The sequence below is a fragment of the Peromyscus eremicus genome, chromosome X (genome assembly GCF_949786415.1).
Source record: "Peromyscus eremicus chromosome X, PerEre_H2_v1, whole genome shotgun sequence".
Lineage (NCBI taxonomy): Eukaryota > Metazoa > Chordata > Mammalia > Rodentia > Cricetidae > Peromyscus > Peromyscus eremicus.
Window position 1 is genome coordinate 96037155 of NC_081439.1, and position 16485 is coordinate 96053639.

Below are 16485 nucleotides of genomic sequence, written 5' to 3' on the forward strand. Positions count from 1 at the left end.
CGGTCCCCAAATCCATGAGTATGTTTCTGAGGCTCCTTCCCCTAGAATCCAGATGTGGTTTGTGGAAGATTCCCTTAGGGTCTGGCACAGGCTCTCAAGTGCCTCTGAACCCACATCCACACACTCCCCACTTGGCCCCCTCCATCACACCCTCTACCACCCACAACCTCTCCAGGTACCATATGATACCCTCAGGCGGGGCCTTCATGGGCTGGCATGCATCCATAGCCCAGTGTCTCAGGGCAGTGGAGGAACCTGTTAAGAGCGGTAACCTCCATCTGCCCACCACACCCCCACACACTGAACACCCTGGGATCCCTAGCAGCAGCCCTAGAGTCTCATGTCTGTCCAGTCCTGATCTAAATGGTTGGCCTCCATCTTGAAACTTGGCAGAACTCTGGCTTTTTTTTGTTTTAATTTTTTTTTTTTTGCTTTTTTGCTTTGCAAAGGGCGGAGGGAGGAGCATCCTTCCCCTTGGCAGTTGGCATTCCTGGTGCACTGCTGCCATCACGCGGATTCAGTTTGCCAATTCCGCCACCAAGTCCCTGTGCTTCCCTGGAAATGGAGGCGGGCTGGCTAGGGAAGGGCTCCCGCCTGGGTCTCCCAGCACCAAAGCGGTTCTCTTGCCTGCTCCTTGACCCAGGAGAGCTGGAGGAGGAAGCAGGGTCCAGGTGACCGGCTCCTGGCGGGGGCCAGGAGACTTGGCTTGCCGGTGAAGGAAGCACAGCCTCCTGGGTCCTGTGGCCGCCATGTCTGGCAGCAGCAGAGGACCTCTCTGCAGGGGATTGTGCAGCCTGGGCTTCATGGGGGTCGTTTTGGGGAAATATCCTACCCGTGTGCCTGCCCGCCTGCCCTTACCATGGTGCACCAGGCCACCCGGGTCCGCCTAGCTTTTGTCTGAGCCTCCCTACCAGTATCCACAGCTCACTTCCGGAGACCACACAAACTCTGCCCAGCATCTCTGGGAGGTGCTCAGGGTCTCAGGCCTGGCTGCTAGCCACCTTGGCCAAATGTCTGTCATCCATTTAACTGGTCCTGACAGCCCTACTAATCTCTGGCTGCCAGGCCTTCTCTCTGGCTTGCCTTGTGTTCCTTTGACAGGGTTTCCCTTTGAGCTGTGCTACAGGTGGAATCCAGGAACTGGGACCTGTCAGAGAAGGTTCCTGCTCCAGAGCCACATCCCCAGAACCCTACATGTGGTGTGTGTGTGCCCTGCCCCCGCACCCCGCCCCATCCTCATCCTATGCAAACTGGTTGTGTGCATCCAGTAAGGCGGTGTGGTGGCTCAAAGTGAATCCCAGTAGAAGCATCCAGAGCAGGGTTTCGACACAGGTGTGCTCACAAAGAGGCCAGGCAGGACTTAGGTACCATGGTGGCCGGGATTCAAGGTCCCTGAATCCCCTGACAAGCCTCCTCTGTGTCATGCAGGACACACATGCAGGCCGCATACTCCTTCTTGTGTTCTCCTGCCCTGCTCACTTTGCCTTAAACCCAGGGAGAACTCCCAGGGTCAAAGGTCAAAATTCCCCTTGTCCTTTACTGCCCTGTCCAGACATCATCTCAGCAGGAGGAACACTTAAAGAAGGCTCTGATATTAACAGAGGACACTATCTGTAGACCTAGAACTGCTCTGTGTGTGTGTGTGTGTGTGTGTGTGTGTGTGTGTGTGTGTGTATTGGGTGTTTGTATGTTCCCAGTTTTGTTGTGGCCTAATCCTGTGAGTGTCCATAAGCAGTGCCTGAGAGGCACAGTATGTAAGAGTTATGGTGGTCAGGCCAGGGTTGAGGGAAGGACAGATTGGCATGTAGTGGAGCCTTCTAAGGCTTCATCCTTCAGCTCCACCTCTGGTGAGCTCAAGGTTTTCAGTGGTTCATCATGTGTGTGGTTTGGGGCTCAGGGGCGTGTCATGGCATGGTGGATGAGAACATTGTGTAGGAACCATCAGGAAGGTGGCAGTACTGTCCTTTCGAGTGGCCTGACAGGCAGGTCTAGGATTTCAGGGCCTCCACCCCCACGCCCAGCACCAGGAAGCTCCCCTTTTAGCCTCACCAAATGTCTCCAGGAGGCTTTGTAGGGAGGGCGAGTTGGATGAGCATAGACAGGCTTGTCTCCAGGTGGCAGGGAGAGTGATTTTCTTCTAGGCTCCGTCATAGAAGATGTCAGCAGTGTGGAGGATCGCCTCTGGAGACTTTCAGTGCTCATGGAAGGAAGGCTTCCTGTTGGGGAGTGCAAAGCATTTCCCAACTTAACATAGCATAGCTACCCTGGATACCAGGGATGGGACTGTACATAGGAGCGAGGGATTGAGGGAGACAGAGATAGAGGTAAAGGTGGAGGTAGAGGAGGATAGATAAATGAGAGACAGAGAGAAAGTGAGGCGAGAACAAATGAGAATCTGCCTGTGGGGTGTTGGGTGTTTTCGAGATTGTTGGTGATTTGTTTTGTTTTTTGTTTTTTTTTTTAAATGCATCTTGGTGGTCAGATCCACTCTGTCTGTGGACACTTTTTTCTGTTCCATGGGTCTGGGCCCCTGGAGCGAATTTTATGTAGGACACCTGGAATGTGGTGGGAAGTCCATAAGGACAGACAGGGTGGGTGTGTGCTGCAGGCATCCCGGTATTAAGAGTGAGAATTGCTTCTTGTCCCTCAGCTTCTATGTTGCCTGTCCTTGGTCCACTTGAATCTCTTGAGAGAGCTGAGTCCTGTGTGTGCCTAGGCCCTGCCACAGGTAAGTGAGTGTCCACAGAGGATACAGAGAGTTCCATGCCTGATAGGGTCTTGGGGAAGTTAGAGAACAGAAAGAAAAGATTCCTGAATGGTGCCTGGTCGTTGGTGTAGGGTAGGGTCCGGAGGTGGGAGGTTAGGGGTGGGAGGTGGAGGGCTGTGCAGAGGAGAGGGATTGTGACAGAGCTGGAGGTAGGTCAGAATGGTTGCCTGGTGCTGCCTAGGAGACGGTTAAGGTGGGGGCCTGTGCCCAGGGTTTGGTAGGGCAAGGGGGAAGGTGGGTGCAATATTTCTTCTTTTGATGTGTCCTTGTCTCTACCTCAGGGCCCTGGATGCCCTGCCTGTTGAGAAGAGACTGTGGATGTCCCCGAGCCTTGTGGTCCCTGCTTCGGATGATGTGGGGCAGCATCCATCTGAACGCATATCACTACCAAGGCCAAGGTTTTGCAAGGAAGCCCTTCTCCTCTCCCATCTCAGTATTAGACCATCGGACCTTGGGACACGGGACTCAGGCCGCTGACTCTGCATCCCTCACAAGTGCACAGAGCTGCCTGCCCTTTTGCCTTGTGTCCATCCTGGAGCGGCCTTCTGCCAGGTGGGAAGCCCGAGCTGGGTCTAGGGCCCCATTGAGTTGGGTGGTCGTCTCCCTTGGTGTAACACCTTCCATCCCACTGCCCTAGAAGAACCGGGTACAGCCTTGGAGGCCCCTCTTGCCGGGCCACCTTGACCTGGAAGCTTCGGTCAGCAGACCCAAGGCCATCCTGGCAGCTGTACTGGTCACCCTGGTGGGTGGAGTCATGTACATAGCCACTGGATCTCTGAAAGCTGCTCTGTGTGTGGGGTGTGTGTGTGTGTGTGTGTGTGTGTGTGTGTGTGTCTGTGTGTGTGTGTATGTGTCTGTGTGTGTCTATGTGTCTGGGGTGAAGGCTGGGCGAAGGGCAGGGATGCAGCTGTGACAATACCCTGGTTTGGCAGCTAGGGGGCGACGTTCAGCCCTTGGTTCCCAAATCCATGAGTATGTTTCTGAGGCTCCTCCCCTATAGTCCAGATTGGCATGTGGTTTGTGGAGGATTCCCTTAGGGTCTGGTGCGGGCTCTAAAGAGCTTCTATGCCCACATCCACACACTCCCCACTTGGCCCCCTCCATCACACCATCCACCACCCACCCCCTCTCCAGGTACCACGTGATACCCTCAGGGGGGGCCTTCATGGGCTGCCATGTGCCCAAAGCCCAGTGTCTCAGGGCAGTGCAGGGCGTGGAGGAACCTGTTAAGGTCGGTAACCTCCATTGCCCACCACACCCTCACTCACTGAACACCCTCGGATCCCAGGCAGCAGCCCTAGAGCCCCCGCACCCCGCCCCATCCTCATCCCATGCAAACTGGTTGTGTGCACCCAGTAAGGCGGTGTGGTGGCTCAAAGTGAATCCCAGTAGAAGCATCCAGAGCAGGGTTTCGACACAGGTGTGCTCACAAAGAGGCCAGGCAGGACTTAGGTACCATGGTGGCCGGGATTCAAGGTCCCTGAATCCCCTGACAAGCCTCCTCTGTGTCATGCAGGACACACATGCAGGCCGCATACTCCTTCTTGTGTTCTCCTGCCCTGCTCACTTTGCCTTAAACCCAGGGAGAACTCCCAGGGTCAAAGGTCAAAATTCCCCTTGTCCTGTACTGCCCTGTCCAGACATCATCTCAGCAGGAGGAACACTTAAAGAAGGCTCTGATATTAACAGAGGACACTATCTGTAGACCTGGAACTGCTCTGTGTGTGTGTGTGTGTGTGTGTGTGTGTGTGTGTGTGTGTGTGTATTGGGTGTTTGTATGTTCCCAGTTTTGTTGTGGCCTAATCCTGTGAGTGTCCATAAGCAGTGCCTGAGAGGCACAGTATGTAAGAGTTATGGTGGTCAGGCCAGGGTTGAGGGAAGGACAGATTGGCATGTAGTGGAGCCTTCTAAGGCTTCATCCTTCAGCTCCACCTCTGGTGAGCTCAAGGTTTTCAGTGGTTCATCATGTGTGTGGTTTGGGGCTCAGGGGCGTGTCATGGCATGGTGGATGAGAACATTGTGTAGGAACCATCAGGAAGGTGGCAGTACTGTCCTTTCGAGTGGCCTGCCAGGCAGGTCTAGGATTTCAGGGCCTCCACCCCCACGCCCAGCACCAGGAAGCTCCCCTTTTAGCCTCACCAAATGTCTCCAGGAGGCTTTGTAGGGAGGGCGAGTTGGATGAGCATAGACAGGCTTGTCTCCAGGTGGCAGAGAGAGTGATTTTCTTCTAGGCTCCATCATAGAAGATGTCAGCAGTGTGGAGGATCGCCTCTGGAGACTTTCAGTGCTCATGGAAGGAAGGCTTCCTGTTGGGGAGTGCAAAGCATTTCCCAACTTAACATAGCATAGCTACCCTGGATACCAGGGATGGGACTGTACATAGGAGCGAGGGATTGAGGGAGACAGAGATAGAGGTGGAGGTGGAGGTAGAGGAGGATAGATAAATGAGAGACAGAGAGAAAGTGAGGCGAGAACAAATGAGAATCTGCCTGTGGGGTGTTGGGTGTTTTCGAGATTGTTGGTGTTTTGTTTTGTTTTGTTTTTTTTTAAATGCATCTTGGTGGTCAGATCCACTCTGTCTGTGGACACTTTTTTCTGTTCCATGGGTCTGGGCCCCTGGAGCGAATTTTGTGTAGGACACCTGGAATGTGGTGGGAAGTCCATAAGGACAGACAGGGTGGGTGTGTGCTGCAGGCATCCCGGTGTTAAGAGTGAGAATTGCTTCTTGTCCCTCAGCTTCTATGTTGCCTGTCCTTGGTCCACTTGAATCTCTTGAGAGAGCTGAGTCCTGTGTGTGCCTAGGCCCTGCCACAGGTAAGTGAGTGTCCACAGAGGATACAGAGAGTTCCATGCCTGATAGGGTCTTGGGGAAGTTAGAGAACAGAAAGAGAAGTTTCCTGAATGGTGCCTGGTCGTTGGTGTAGGGTAGGGTCCGGAGGTGGGAGGTTAGGGGTGGGAGGTGGAGGGCTGTGCAGAGGAGAGGGATTGTGACAGAGCTGGAGGTAGGTCAGAATGGTTGCCTGGCGCTGCCTAGGAGACGGTTAAGGTGGGGGCCTGAGCCCAGGGTTTGGTAGGGCAAGGGGGAAGGTGGGTGCAATATTTCTTCTTTTGATGTGTCCTTGTCTCTACCTCAGGGCCCTGGATGCCCTGCCTGTTGAGAAGAGACTGTGGATGTCCCCGAGCCTTGTGGTCCCTGCTTCGGATGATGTGGGGCAGCATCCATCTGAACGCATATCACTACCAAGGCCAAGGTTTTGCAAGGAAGCCCTTCTCCTCTCCCATCTCAGTATTAGACCATCGGACCTTGGGACACGGGACTCAGGCCGCTGACTCTGCATCCCTCACAAGTGCACAGAGCTGCCTGCCCTTTTGCCTTGTGTCCATCCTGGAGCGGCCTTCTGCCAGGTGGGAAGCCCGAGCTGGGTCTAGGGCCCCATTGAGTTGGGTGGTCGTCTCCCTTGGTGTAACACCTTCCATCCCACTGCCCTAGAAGAACCGGGTACAGCCTTGGAGGCCCCTCTTGCCGGGCCACCTTGACCTGGAAGCTTGGGTCAGCAGACCCAAGGCCATCCTGGCAGCTGTACTGGTCACCCTGGTGGGTGGAGTCATGTACATAGCCACTGGATCTCTGAAAGCTGCTCTGTGTGTGGGGTGTGTGTGTGTGTGTGTGTGTGTGTGTGTGTGTGTGTGTGTGTCTGTGTGTGTCTGTGTCTGTGTCTGTGTCTGTGTATGTGTCTGTTTCTGTTTCTGTGCCTGTGCCTGTGCCTGTGTCTATGTGTCTGGGGTGAAGGCTGGGCTAAGGGCAGGGATGCAGCTGTTAGAATACCCTGGTTTGGCAGCTAGGGGGCGACGTTCAGCCCTTGGTCCCCAAATCCATGAGTATGTTTCTGAGGCTGCTCCCCTATAGTCCAGATTGGCATGTGGTTTGTGGAGGATTCCCTTAGGGTCTGGTGCGGGCTCTAAAGAGCTTCTATGCCCACATCCACACACTCCCCACTTGGCCCCCTCCATCACACCGTCCACCACCCGCCCCCTCTCCAGGTACCACGTGATACTCTCAGGGGGGGCCTTCATGGGCTGCCATGTGCCCAAAGCCCAGTGTCTCAGGGCAGTGCAGGGCGTGGAAGAACCTGTTAAGGTCGGTAACCTCCATTGCCCACCACACCCTCACTCACTGAACACCCTGGGATCCCTAGCAGCAGCCCTAGAGCCTCCTGTCTGTCCAGTCCTGATCTACGTGGTTGGCCTCCATCTTGGAGCTTGGCAGGAGAATGCTGACTTTTTTTTTTAATTTTTAAATTTTTTTGTGCTTTGCGAAGGGCAGAGGGAGAGCACCCTTCGCCCTTGGCCTTTGGCATTCTCGGTGCACTGCTGCCATCACGCGGATTCAGTTGGCCAATTCTGCCAGTAAGTCCCTGTGCGTCCCAGGAAATGGAGTCGGGCTGGCTAGGGAAGGGCTCCCGCCTGGGTCCCCCAGGACCAAAGCTGTTCTCTTGCCTGCTGCATGACCCAGGAGAGCTGGAGGAGGAAGCAGGGTCCAGGTGACCAGCTCCAGGCAGGCGACACGAGGCTTGGCTTGCCGGTGACAGAAGCACAGCCTCCCAGGTCCTGTGGCCGCCATGTCTGGCAGCAGCAGAGGACCTCTCTGCAGGGGATTGTGCAGCCTGGGCTTCATGGGGGTCGTTTTGGGGAAATATCCTACCCGTGTGCCGGCCTGCCTGCCCTTACAATGGTGCACCAGGCCACCAGGGTCCGCCTAGCTTTTGTTTGAGCCTCCCTACCAGTATCCACAGCTCACTTCCGGAGACCACACAAACTCTGCCCAGCGTCTCTGGGAGGTGCTCAGGGTCTCAGGCCTGGCTGCTATCCACCTTGGCCAAATGTCTGTCATCCATTTATCTCCTCCTGACAGCCCTTCTCCTCTCTGGCTGCCAGGCCTTCTCTCTGGCTTGCCTTTTGTTCCTTTGACAGGGTTTCCCTTTGAGCTGTGCTACAGGTGGAATTCAGGGACTGGGACCTGTCAGAAAAGGTTCCTGCTCCAGAGCCACATCCCCAGAACCCTACATGTGGTGTGCCAGCCCCGCCCCCCCATCCTCATCCTATGCAAACTGGTTGTGTGCACCCAGTAAGGCAGTGTGCTGGCTCAAAGTGAATCCCAGTAGAAGCATCGACATTGGTGTGCTCACAAAGAGGCCAGGCAGAACTTAGGTACCATGGTGGCCAGGTTTCATGGTCCCTGCCTCCCCTGACAAGCCTCCTCTGTGTCATGCAGGATACATGCAGGCCGCATACTCCTTCTTGTGTTCTCCTGCCTAGCTCCCTTTGCCTTAAACCCAGGGAGAACTCCCAGGGTCAAAGGTCGGAAAGCCTCTTGTCCTGCACTCACATGTCCAGGCATCATCTCAGCAGGAAAAATACTTAGAGAAGGCTCTGAAAACAACAGGGATCTATCTGAAGTCCTAGAACTGTGATGTCTCTATGTGTGTGTGTGTGTGTGTGTGTGTGTGTGTGTGTGTGTGTGTGTACACCTGGCATTATTGTGTTCTAATCCTGTGAGAAGCCATAAACAGTGCCTGAGAGGCTCAGTGTATAAGAGTTCCCATGGTCAGCTATGGGATGTAGGGAAAGGACAGGTTGGCATGTGGGGAAGCCTTTTAGGGCTTCATTCTTCAGCACCAGCTCAGGTGAGCACAAGGTTTGGAGTGGTGCATTCTGTGTGTGGTTTGGGCCTCAGTGACGTCCCGGAGCATGGTGGATGAGAGCATTGTGTAGGAACCATCAGGAAGGTGGAAGGACCATTCTTTGAAGTGGCCTGCCAGGCAGGTCTAGGAAGTCAGGGCCTCCAACCTCTGCACCAGGAAGCTCCCCTTTCAGCCTCACCAAATGTCTCCAGGAGGCTTTGTAGAGATGGAGAGTTCGAAGACCATAGACAAGCTTGTCTCCAGGTGGCAGGGAGAGTGATTTCCTTCTAGGCTCCATCCAGAAGATGTCAGCAGTGTTAAGGATGGTTTTGGAGACTTTCAGTGCTCATGGAAGGAAGGCTTCCCGTTGGGGAATACAAAGCATTTCCCAAATGAACATGGCCTAGCTACCTTGGATACCAGGGATGGGACTGTACATGGGAGACAGGGACAGAGGGAGAAAGAGATAGAGTTGGAGGTAGAGGAGAATAGATAAATGAGCAAGAGACAGACAGACAGAGAGAGAGAGACAGAGACAGAGAGACACAGAAAGAGAGAGAGAGAGAGAGAGAGAGAGAGAGAGAGAGAGAGAGAGAGAGAGAAATGGGAGGGGGAAGGAGGAGAGAGAGAAAGTGAGGCCAGAGCAAATGAGAATCTACCTGTGGGATGTTGGGTGTTCTATAGTTGGTCGGTGGTTTTCCTGCAGGATGGTGGGCAGATCCACTCTGTCTATGGACACTTGTTTCTGTTCCATGGGTCTGGGCCCCTGGAGGGAATTTTGTGTGAGGACACCTAGAATGTTGTGGGACATCCATAAGGACAGACAGGGTGGGTGTGTGCTGCAGGCATCCTGGAGTTAAGAGTGAGAATTGCTTCTTGTCCCTCAGCTTTTATGTTACCTGTCCTCCATCCACTTGAATCTGTTGAGAGAGTTGAGTCCTGTGTGTGCCTAGGCCCTGCCACAGGTAGGTGGGTGTCCACAGAGGATACAGAGAGTTCCATGCCTGACAGGGTCTTGAGAAAGTTAGAGAACGGAAAGAGAAGTTTCCTGAGTGGTGCCTGGTAGTTGGTGTAGGGTAGGGTCGGGAGGTGGGAGGTTAGGGGTGGGAGGTGAAGGGCTGTGCAGAGGAGAGGGATTGTGACAGAGCTGGAGGTAGGTCAGAATGGTTGCCTGGTGCTGCCTAGGAGACGGTTAAGGTGGGGGCCTGGGCCCAAGGTTTGGTAGGCAAGAGGGCAGGTGGGTGCAATGTTTCTTCTTTTGATGTGTCCTTGTCTCCACCTCAGGTACCTGGACGGCCTGCCTCTTTAGGCGAGGTCGTGCATGTCCCTGGCCCCTTGTGGTCCCTGCTTTGGATGGTGTGGGGCACATCCATCTGAACACATATCACTTCCAAGACCAAGGTTTTGGAAGTAAGCCCTTTTCCTCTCCCATTATATATTAGTCTATGGGACCATGGGATATGGGACGACACAGGACTCAGTCCCCCTATCCTGGAGCCCCGACTAGTGCCCACAGCTGCATGTCCTTTTGCCTTGTGTCCATCAGGGAGCAGCCTTTTGCCAGGTGGGAAGGCCAGGAGTGGGCCTAGGGCCCCATTCAGTTGGTTGGACGTCTCCCTTGGTGTGACACCTTCTCCTGTGCTCTGGGTTCTGGGACATCACCACCCCACTGCCCCCAGAGGGAACAGGGTCAGCCTGGGAGGCCCCTCTTGGCTGGAGCCTTGACCTGGAAGCTTGGGTCAGCAGACCCAAGGCCATCCTGGCAGCTGTACTGGTCACCCTGGTGGGTGGAATCATGTAGACAGCGGCTGGATCTCTGAAAGCTACTCTGTGTGTGTGTGTGTGTGTGTGTGTGTGTGTGTGTGTGTGTGTGTATGTGTATGTGTATGTTTGGAGTTCTAGCGGGGAAAGGGCAGGAATGCAGCTGTGAGAATACCCTGGTTTGGCAGCTAGGGGGCGACGCTCAGCCCTTGGTCCCCAAATCCATGAGTATGTTTCTGAGGCTCCTCCCCTATAGTCCAGATTGGCATGTGGTTTGTGGAGGATTCCCTTAGGGTCTGGTGCGGGCTCTCAAGAGCTTCTATGCCCACATCCACACACTCCCCACTTGGCTACCTCCATCACACCCTCCACCACCTGGCCCCTCTCCAGGTACCACATGATACTCTCAGGCGGGGCCTTCTGGGCTGGTAAGCGCCCAAAGCCGAGTGTCTCAGGGCAGTGCAGGGCATGGAGGAACCTGTTAAGGTTTGTAATCGCAGTCTGCCCCACGCACCCCCACTTGCTGATCAACCTGGGGTCCCGAGCAGCAGCACTAGAGCCTCATGTCTGTCCAGTCCCGGCCTACATGGTTGGCCTCCATCTTGGAGCTTGGGAGGAGATCTCTGGCTTTTTTTAATTTTTAATTTTTTTTTTTTTTTTTGCTTAGCGAAGGGCAGAGGGAGAACGCCTGTCGTCCTTGACCCTTGGCATTCTTGGTGCACTGCTGCCATCACGCGGATTCAGTTTGCCGATTCTGCCACCAAGTCCCTGTGCTTCCCTGAAAATGGGGGCGGGCTGGCTAGGGAAGGGCTCCCGCCTGGGTCTCCCAGCACCAAAGAGGTTCTCTTGCCTGCTCCATGACCCAGGAGAGCTGGAGGAGGAAGCAGGGTCCAGGTGACCAGCTCCGGGCGGGGGCCACGAGACTTGGCTTGCCGGTGGCAAGAGCATAGCCTCCCAGGTCCTGGGGCCGCCATGTCTGGCAGCAGCAGAGGACCTCTCCGCAGGGGATTGTGCAGCCTGGGCTGCATCATGGTCGTTTTGGGGAAACATCCTGTGTGCCTGCCTGCCTGCCCTTACTGTGGTGCACCAGGCCACGCAGGACCGCCCATCTTTTGTCTGAGCCTCCCTAGCAGTATCCACAGCTCACTTTGAGAAACCACACAAACTTTGCCCAGCATCTCTGGGAGGTGCTCAGGGTCTCAGGTCTGGTGCTAGCCACTGTGGCCAAATGTCTGTCATCCATTTAACTTCTCCTGAAAGCCCCTTTCCTTTCTGGCTGCCAGGCCTTCTCTCTGGATTGCCTTTTGTTCCTTTGACAGGGTTTGCCCTTGAGCTGTGCTACAGGTGGAATTCAGGGACTGGAACCTGTCAGAAAAGGTTCCTGCTCCAAAGTAAAACCCCAGAATCCTACAAGTGGTCTGCGAGGTCCCTCCCCCCCCCATCATCATCCTATGCAAGCTGGTTGTGTGTACCCAGTGATCCAGGAGCTCAAGGCAGTGTGGTGGCTCAAGGGGAATCCCAGTAGAAGCATCCAGACCAGGGTTTGGACTCAGGGGTGCTCACAAAGAGGCCAGGAAGAACTTAGATACCATGGTGGCCAGGTTTCATGGTCCCTGCCTCCCCTGACAAGCCTCCTCTGTGTCATGCAGGATACATGCAGGCCGCATACTCCTTCTTGTGTTCTCCTGCCTAGCTCCCTTTGCCTTAAACCCAGGGAGAACTCCCAGGGTCAAGTTCAAAAAGCCCGTTGTCCTGCACTGCCCTGTCCAGACATCATTTCAGCAGGAGGAACACTTAAAGAAGGCTCTGATATTAACACAGGACACTATCTGTAGACCTAGAACTGCTCTCTCGGGGTGTGTGTGTGTGTGTGTGTGTGTGTGTGTGTGTGTGTGTGTGTATTGGGTGTTTGTGTGTTCCTGGTTTTGTTGTGGCCTAATCCTGTGAGTGTCTATAAGCAGTGCCTGAGAGGCACAGTATGTAAGAGTTATGGTGGTCAGGCCAGGGTTGAGGGAAGGACAGGTTGGCATGTAGTGGAGCATTATAAGGTTCCATCCTTCAGCTCCAGTTGTGGTGAGCACAAAGTTTTCAGTGGTGCACCCTGTGTGTGGTTTGGGGCTCAGGGGTGTGCCGGGGCATGGTGGCTGAGAGCATTGTGTCAGAACCATCGGGTAGGTGGCAGGACTGTCCTTTGGAGTGGCCTGCCAGGCAGGTCTAGGAAGTCAGGGCCTCCAACCTCACCCCCTGCACCAGGAAGCTCCCCTTTTAGCCTCACCAAATGTCTCCAGGAGGCTTTGTAGAGATGGAGAGTTCGAAGACCATAGACAAGCTTGTCTCCAGGTGGCAGTGAGAGTGATTTTCTTCTAGGCTCCATCAAGAAGATGTCAGCAGTGTGGAGGATGGCTTCTGGAGACTTTCAGTGCTCATGGAAGGAAGGCTTCCCATTGGGGAATACAAAGCATTTCCCAAATGAACATGGCCTAGCTACCTTGGATACCAGGGATGGGACTGTACATGGGAGACAGGGACAGAGGGAGACAGAGATAGAGGTGGAGGTGGAGGTAGAGGAGGATAGATAAATGAGAGGGGAGGCGACAGGGAGAGAGGGGGGGAGGGACAGGATGAGAGAGTGTGGGAGAGCAAATGAGAATCTGCTTGTGGGGTGTTGGGTGTTCTCTAGTTTGTGGCTGTTTTTCATGCAGGCTGGTGGGCAGACCCACTCTGTCTATGGACACTTTTTTCTGTTCCATGGATCTGTGCCCCTGGAGGGAATTTTGTGTAGGACACCTGGAATGTTGTGGGACATCCATAAGGACAGACAGGGTGGGTGGGTGCTGCAGGCATCCTGGAGTTAAGAGTGAGAATTGCTTCTTGTCCCTCAGCTTTTATGTTACCTGTCCTCGGTCCACTTGAATCTGTTGAGAGAGCTGAGTCCTGTGTGTGCCTAGGCTCTTCCACAGGTAGGTGGGTGTCCATAGAGGATACAGAGAGTTCCATGCCTGACAGGGTCTTGGGGAAGTTAGAGAACGGAAAGAGAAGTTTCCTGAGTGGTGCCTGGTAGTTGGTGTAGGGTAGGGTCGGGAGGTGGGAGGTTAGGGGTGGGAGGTGGAGGACTGTGCAGGGGAGAGGGATTGTGACAGAGGTGGAAGTAGGTCACAATGGTTGCCTGGTGCTGCCTAGGAGATGGTTAAGGTGGGGGCCTGAGCCCAGGGTTTGGTCGGCAAGAGGGCAGGTGAGTGCAATGTTTCTTCTTTTGATGTGTCCTTGTCTCCACCTCAGGGCCCTGGCTGGCCTGCCTGTTGAGGCGAGGTTGTGGAAGTCCTGGGCCCCCAGTGGTCCCTGCTTCTGGTGATATGGGGCAGCATCCACCTGAATTCACTTCACCATGGAGGCCAAGGTTTTGGAAGGAAGCCCTTCTCTTCTCGTATCTCAATATCAGACCATCGGAGCATGGGACACGGGACTCAGGCCCCCGACCCTGGAGTCTTGACCAGTGCACACAGCTGCCTGCCCTTTTGCCTTGTGTCCATCCGGGAGCGGCCTTCTGCCAGGTGGGACTTCCGTGCTGGACCTAGCGTCTCATGGACTTGGGTGGTCGTCTCACTTGGTTTGAAATCTTCCCGTGTGCTCAGGGTTCTGGGTCACCACCAAGGCACTGCCCTAGCAGGACCAGAGTCAGCCTGGGAGGCCCCTTTTTGGGTGGCCGGCTTGTCCTGGAAGGGTGGGTCACAGACCCAATGCCATCCTGGCAGCTGTACTGGTCACCCTGGTGGGTGGAGTCATGTAGACAGCGGCTGGAACTCTGAAAGCTGCTTTGTGTGTGTGTGTGTGTGTGTGTGTGTGTGTGTGTGTGTGTGTCTGTCCGTCTGTATGTGTGTTTGTTTGGGTTGAGGGTGGACGAGGGCAGGGATGCAGCTGTGAGAATACCCTGGTTTGGCTGCTAGGGGGCGACGCTCAGTCCCTGGTTCCCCAACCCCATGAGTTTGTTTGTGAGGCTCCTCCCCTAGAATCCAGATGTGGTTTGTGTAGGACTCCCTTAGTGTCTGGCAAAGGCTCTCAAGTGCGCCTGCTCTCACATCCACACACTCCCCACTTGGCCCCCTCCATGACACCCTCCATCACCTGCCCCCTCTCCCGTCAACCCAGCATACCCTCAGGAAGGGTCTTCAGGGGGTGGAACAAAGCCCAGTGTCAGGGCAGTGCAGTGCATGGAGGAATCAATGGAGGAACCTGTTAAGGTCTGTGACCCCCATCTACACACCACACCCTCACCTGAAGAACACCCTCAGATCCCTAGCAGCAGCCCTAGAGCCCCATGACTGGCCAGTCCTGCCCTAGATGGTTGGCCTCCATCTTGGAGCTTGGCAGGACAACTCTGGCTTTTTTTTTTTAATTTTTATTTTTTTGGTTTGCCTAGGGCGGAGGGAGAGAACTCTAAGCCCTTGGCCCTTGGCATTCTCGGTGCACTGCTGCCATCACGCGGATTCAGTTTGCCGATTCCGCCAGCAAGTCCCTTTGCTTCCCTGGAAATGGGGGTGGGCTGGCTAGGGAAGGGCTCCCGCCTGGGTCTCCCAGAACCAAAGCGGTTCTCTTGCCTGCTCCATGACCCAGGAGAGCTGGAGGAGGAAGCAGGGTCCTGGTGACCAGCTCTGGGCGGGGGCCACGAGGCTTGGCGAGAGGGCCACAGAAACACAGCCTCCCGGGTCCTGTGGCCGCCATGTCTGGCAGCAGCAGAGGACCTCTCCACAGGGGATTGTGCAGCCTGGGCTGCATTGGGGTCCTTGTGTGGAACTTTTTCTGCCCGCGTGCCAGCCTGATTGCCCTTACCATGGTGCAAAAGGCCACCCCGGGACCCCCTAACTTTTGTCTGAGCCTCCCTAGCAGTACCCACAGCTCACTTCTGGAGACCACACAAACTCTGCCCTGCATCTCTGGGAGGTGCTCAGAGTCTCAGGCATGGTTGCTAGCCACTGTGGCCAAATGTCTGTCATCCATTTAACTGGTCCTGACAGCCCTTCTCCTCTCTGGCTTCCAGGCCTTCTCTCTGGCTTGCCTTTTGTTCCTTTGACAGGGTTTCCCCTTGAGCTGTGCTACAGGTGGAATTCAGGGACTGGAACCTGTCAGAAAAGATTCCTGCTGGAGAACCACATCCCCAGATCCCTACAAGTGGCCTGAAAGCTCCCCACCCATCATCATCCTATGCAAGCTGTTGTGTGTACCCAGTAAGCCAGTGTGGTGGCTCAGGGTGAATCCCAGTAGAAGCATCCAGAGCAGGGTTCGGACTCAGGGGTGCTCACAAACGGGCCAGGCAGGACTTAAGTACCAGGTTTCAAGGCCCCTGACTCCCCTGACAAGCCTCCCTTCTGGGATGCAGGACACACATGCAGGCTGCATAAACCTGCCTTCTCCTGCCTAGCTCACCTTGCCTTAACCCCGGGGAGAACCCCAAGGATCAAAGGTCCAAAAGCCCCTTGTCCTGCACTCCACTGTCCAGACATCATCTCAGATGGAAGAATACTTAGAGAAGGCTCTGAAATTAACAGAGGGCTCTATCTGGAGTCCTAGATCTGCTATACACGCATGAGCGCTTGTGTGTGTGTGTGTGTGTGTGTGTGTGTGTGTGTGTGTGTGTATGTGTGTGTGTTGGGTGTTTGTGTATACCTGGGATTATTGTGGCCTAGTCCTGTGAGAAGTCATAAGCAGTGCCTGAAAGGCACAGCATGTAACAGTTATTGTGGTCAGTTCCGGGTTGAAGGGCAAGGGCAGGTTGGCATGTAGGGAAGCTTTTTAGGGCTCCATCCTTCAGCTCCAGCTCAGGTGAGCACAAGGTTTGGAGTGGTGAATCCTGTGTGTGGTTTGGGGCTCAGGGGCATGTTGAGGCTTGGTGGATGAGAGCATTGTGTAGGAACCATCAAGAAGGTGGCAGGACTGTCCTTTGAAGTGGCCTGCCAGGCAGGTCTAGGAAGTCAGGGCCTCCACCCCCACGCCCAGCACCAGGAAGCTCCTTTTTTAGCCTCAGCAAGTGTCTCCAGGAGGCTTTGTAGAGATGGAGAGTTGGAAGACCATAGACAAGCTTGTCTCCAGGTGACAGGGAGAGTGATTTTCTTCTAGGCTCAATGATGGAAGATGTCAGCAGTATGGAGGAGGTCCTCTGGAGACCTTCAGTGCTCATGGAAGGAAAGCTTCCTGTTGGGGAGTACAAAGCATTTCCTAACTGAACATGGCCTAGCTACCGTGGATACCAGGGATGGGACTGTACATAGGAGCGAGGGATAG

General features: G+C 54.8%; 1 protein-coding gene across 1 annotated transcript in view; it reads left to right on the forward strand.

Annotated features, from left to right (window-relative positions):
- Nucleotides 1-6453, forward strand: part of LOC131898937 (uncharacterized) — a 139259-nt gene extending 132806 nt beyond the window's left edge. Inside the window, exons 5-7 of the mRNA XM_059250238.1 lie at nt 2651-2728; nt 3049-3319; nt 5902-6453. Of these exons, the coding sequence (XP_059106221.1) occupies nt 2651-2728; nt 3049-3319; nt 5902-6097 (545 nt within the window). The 3' untranslated portion in view covers nt 6098-6453. The remainder of the gene's footprint in view (nt 1-2650; nt 2729-3048; nt 3320-5901) is intronic.
- Nucleotides 6454-16485: the final 10032 nt, after the last annotated feature.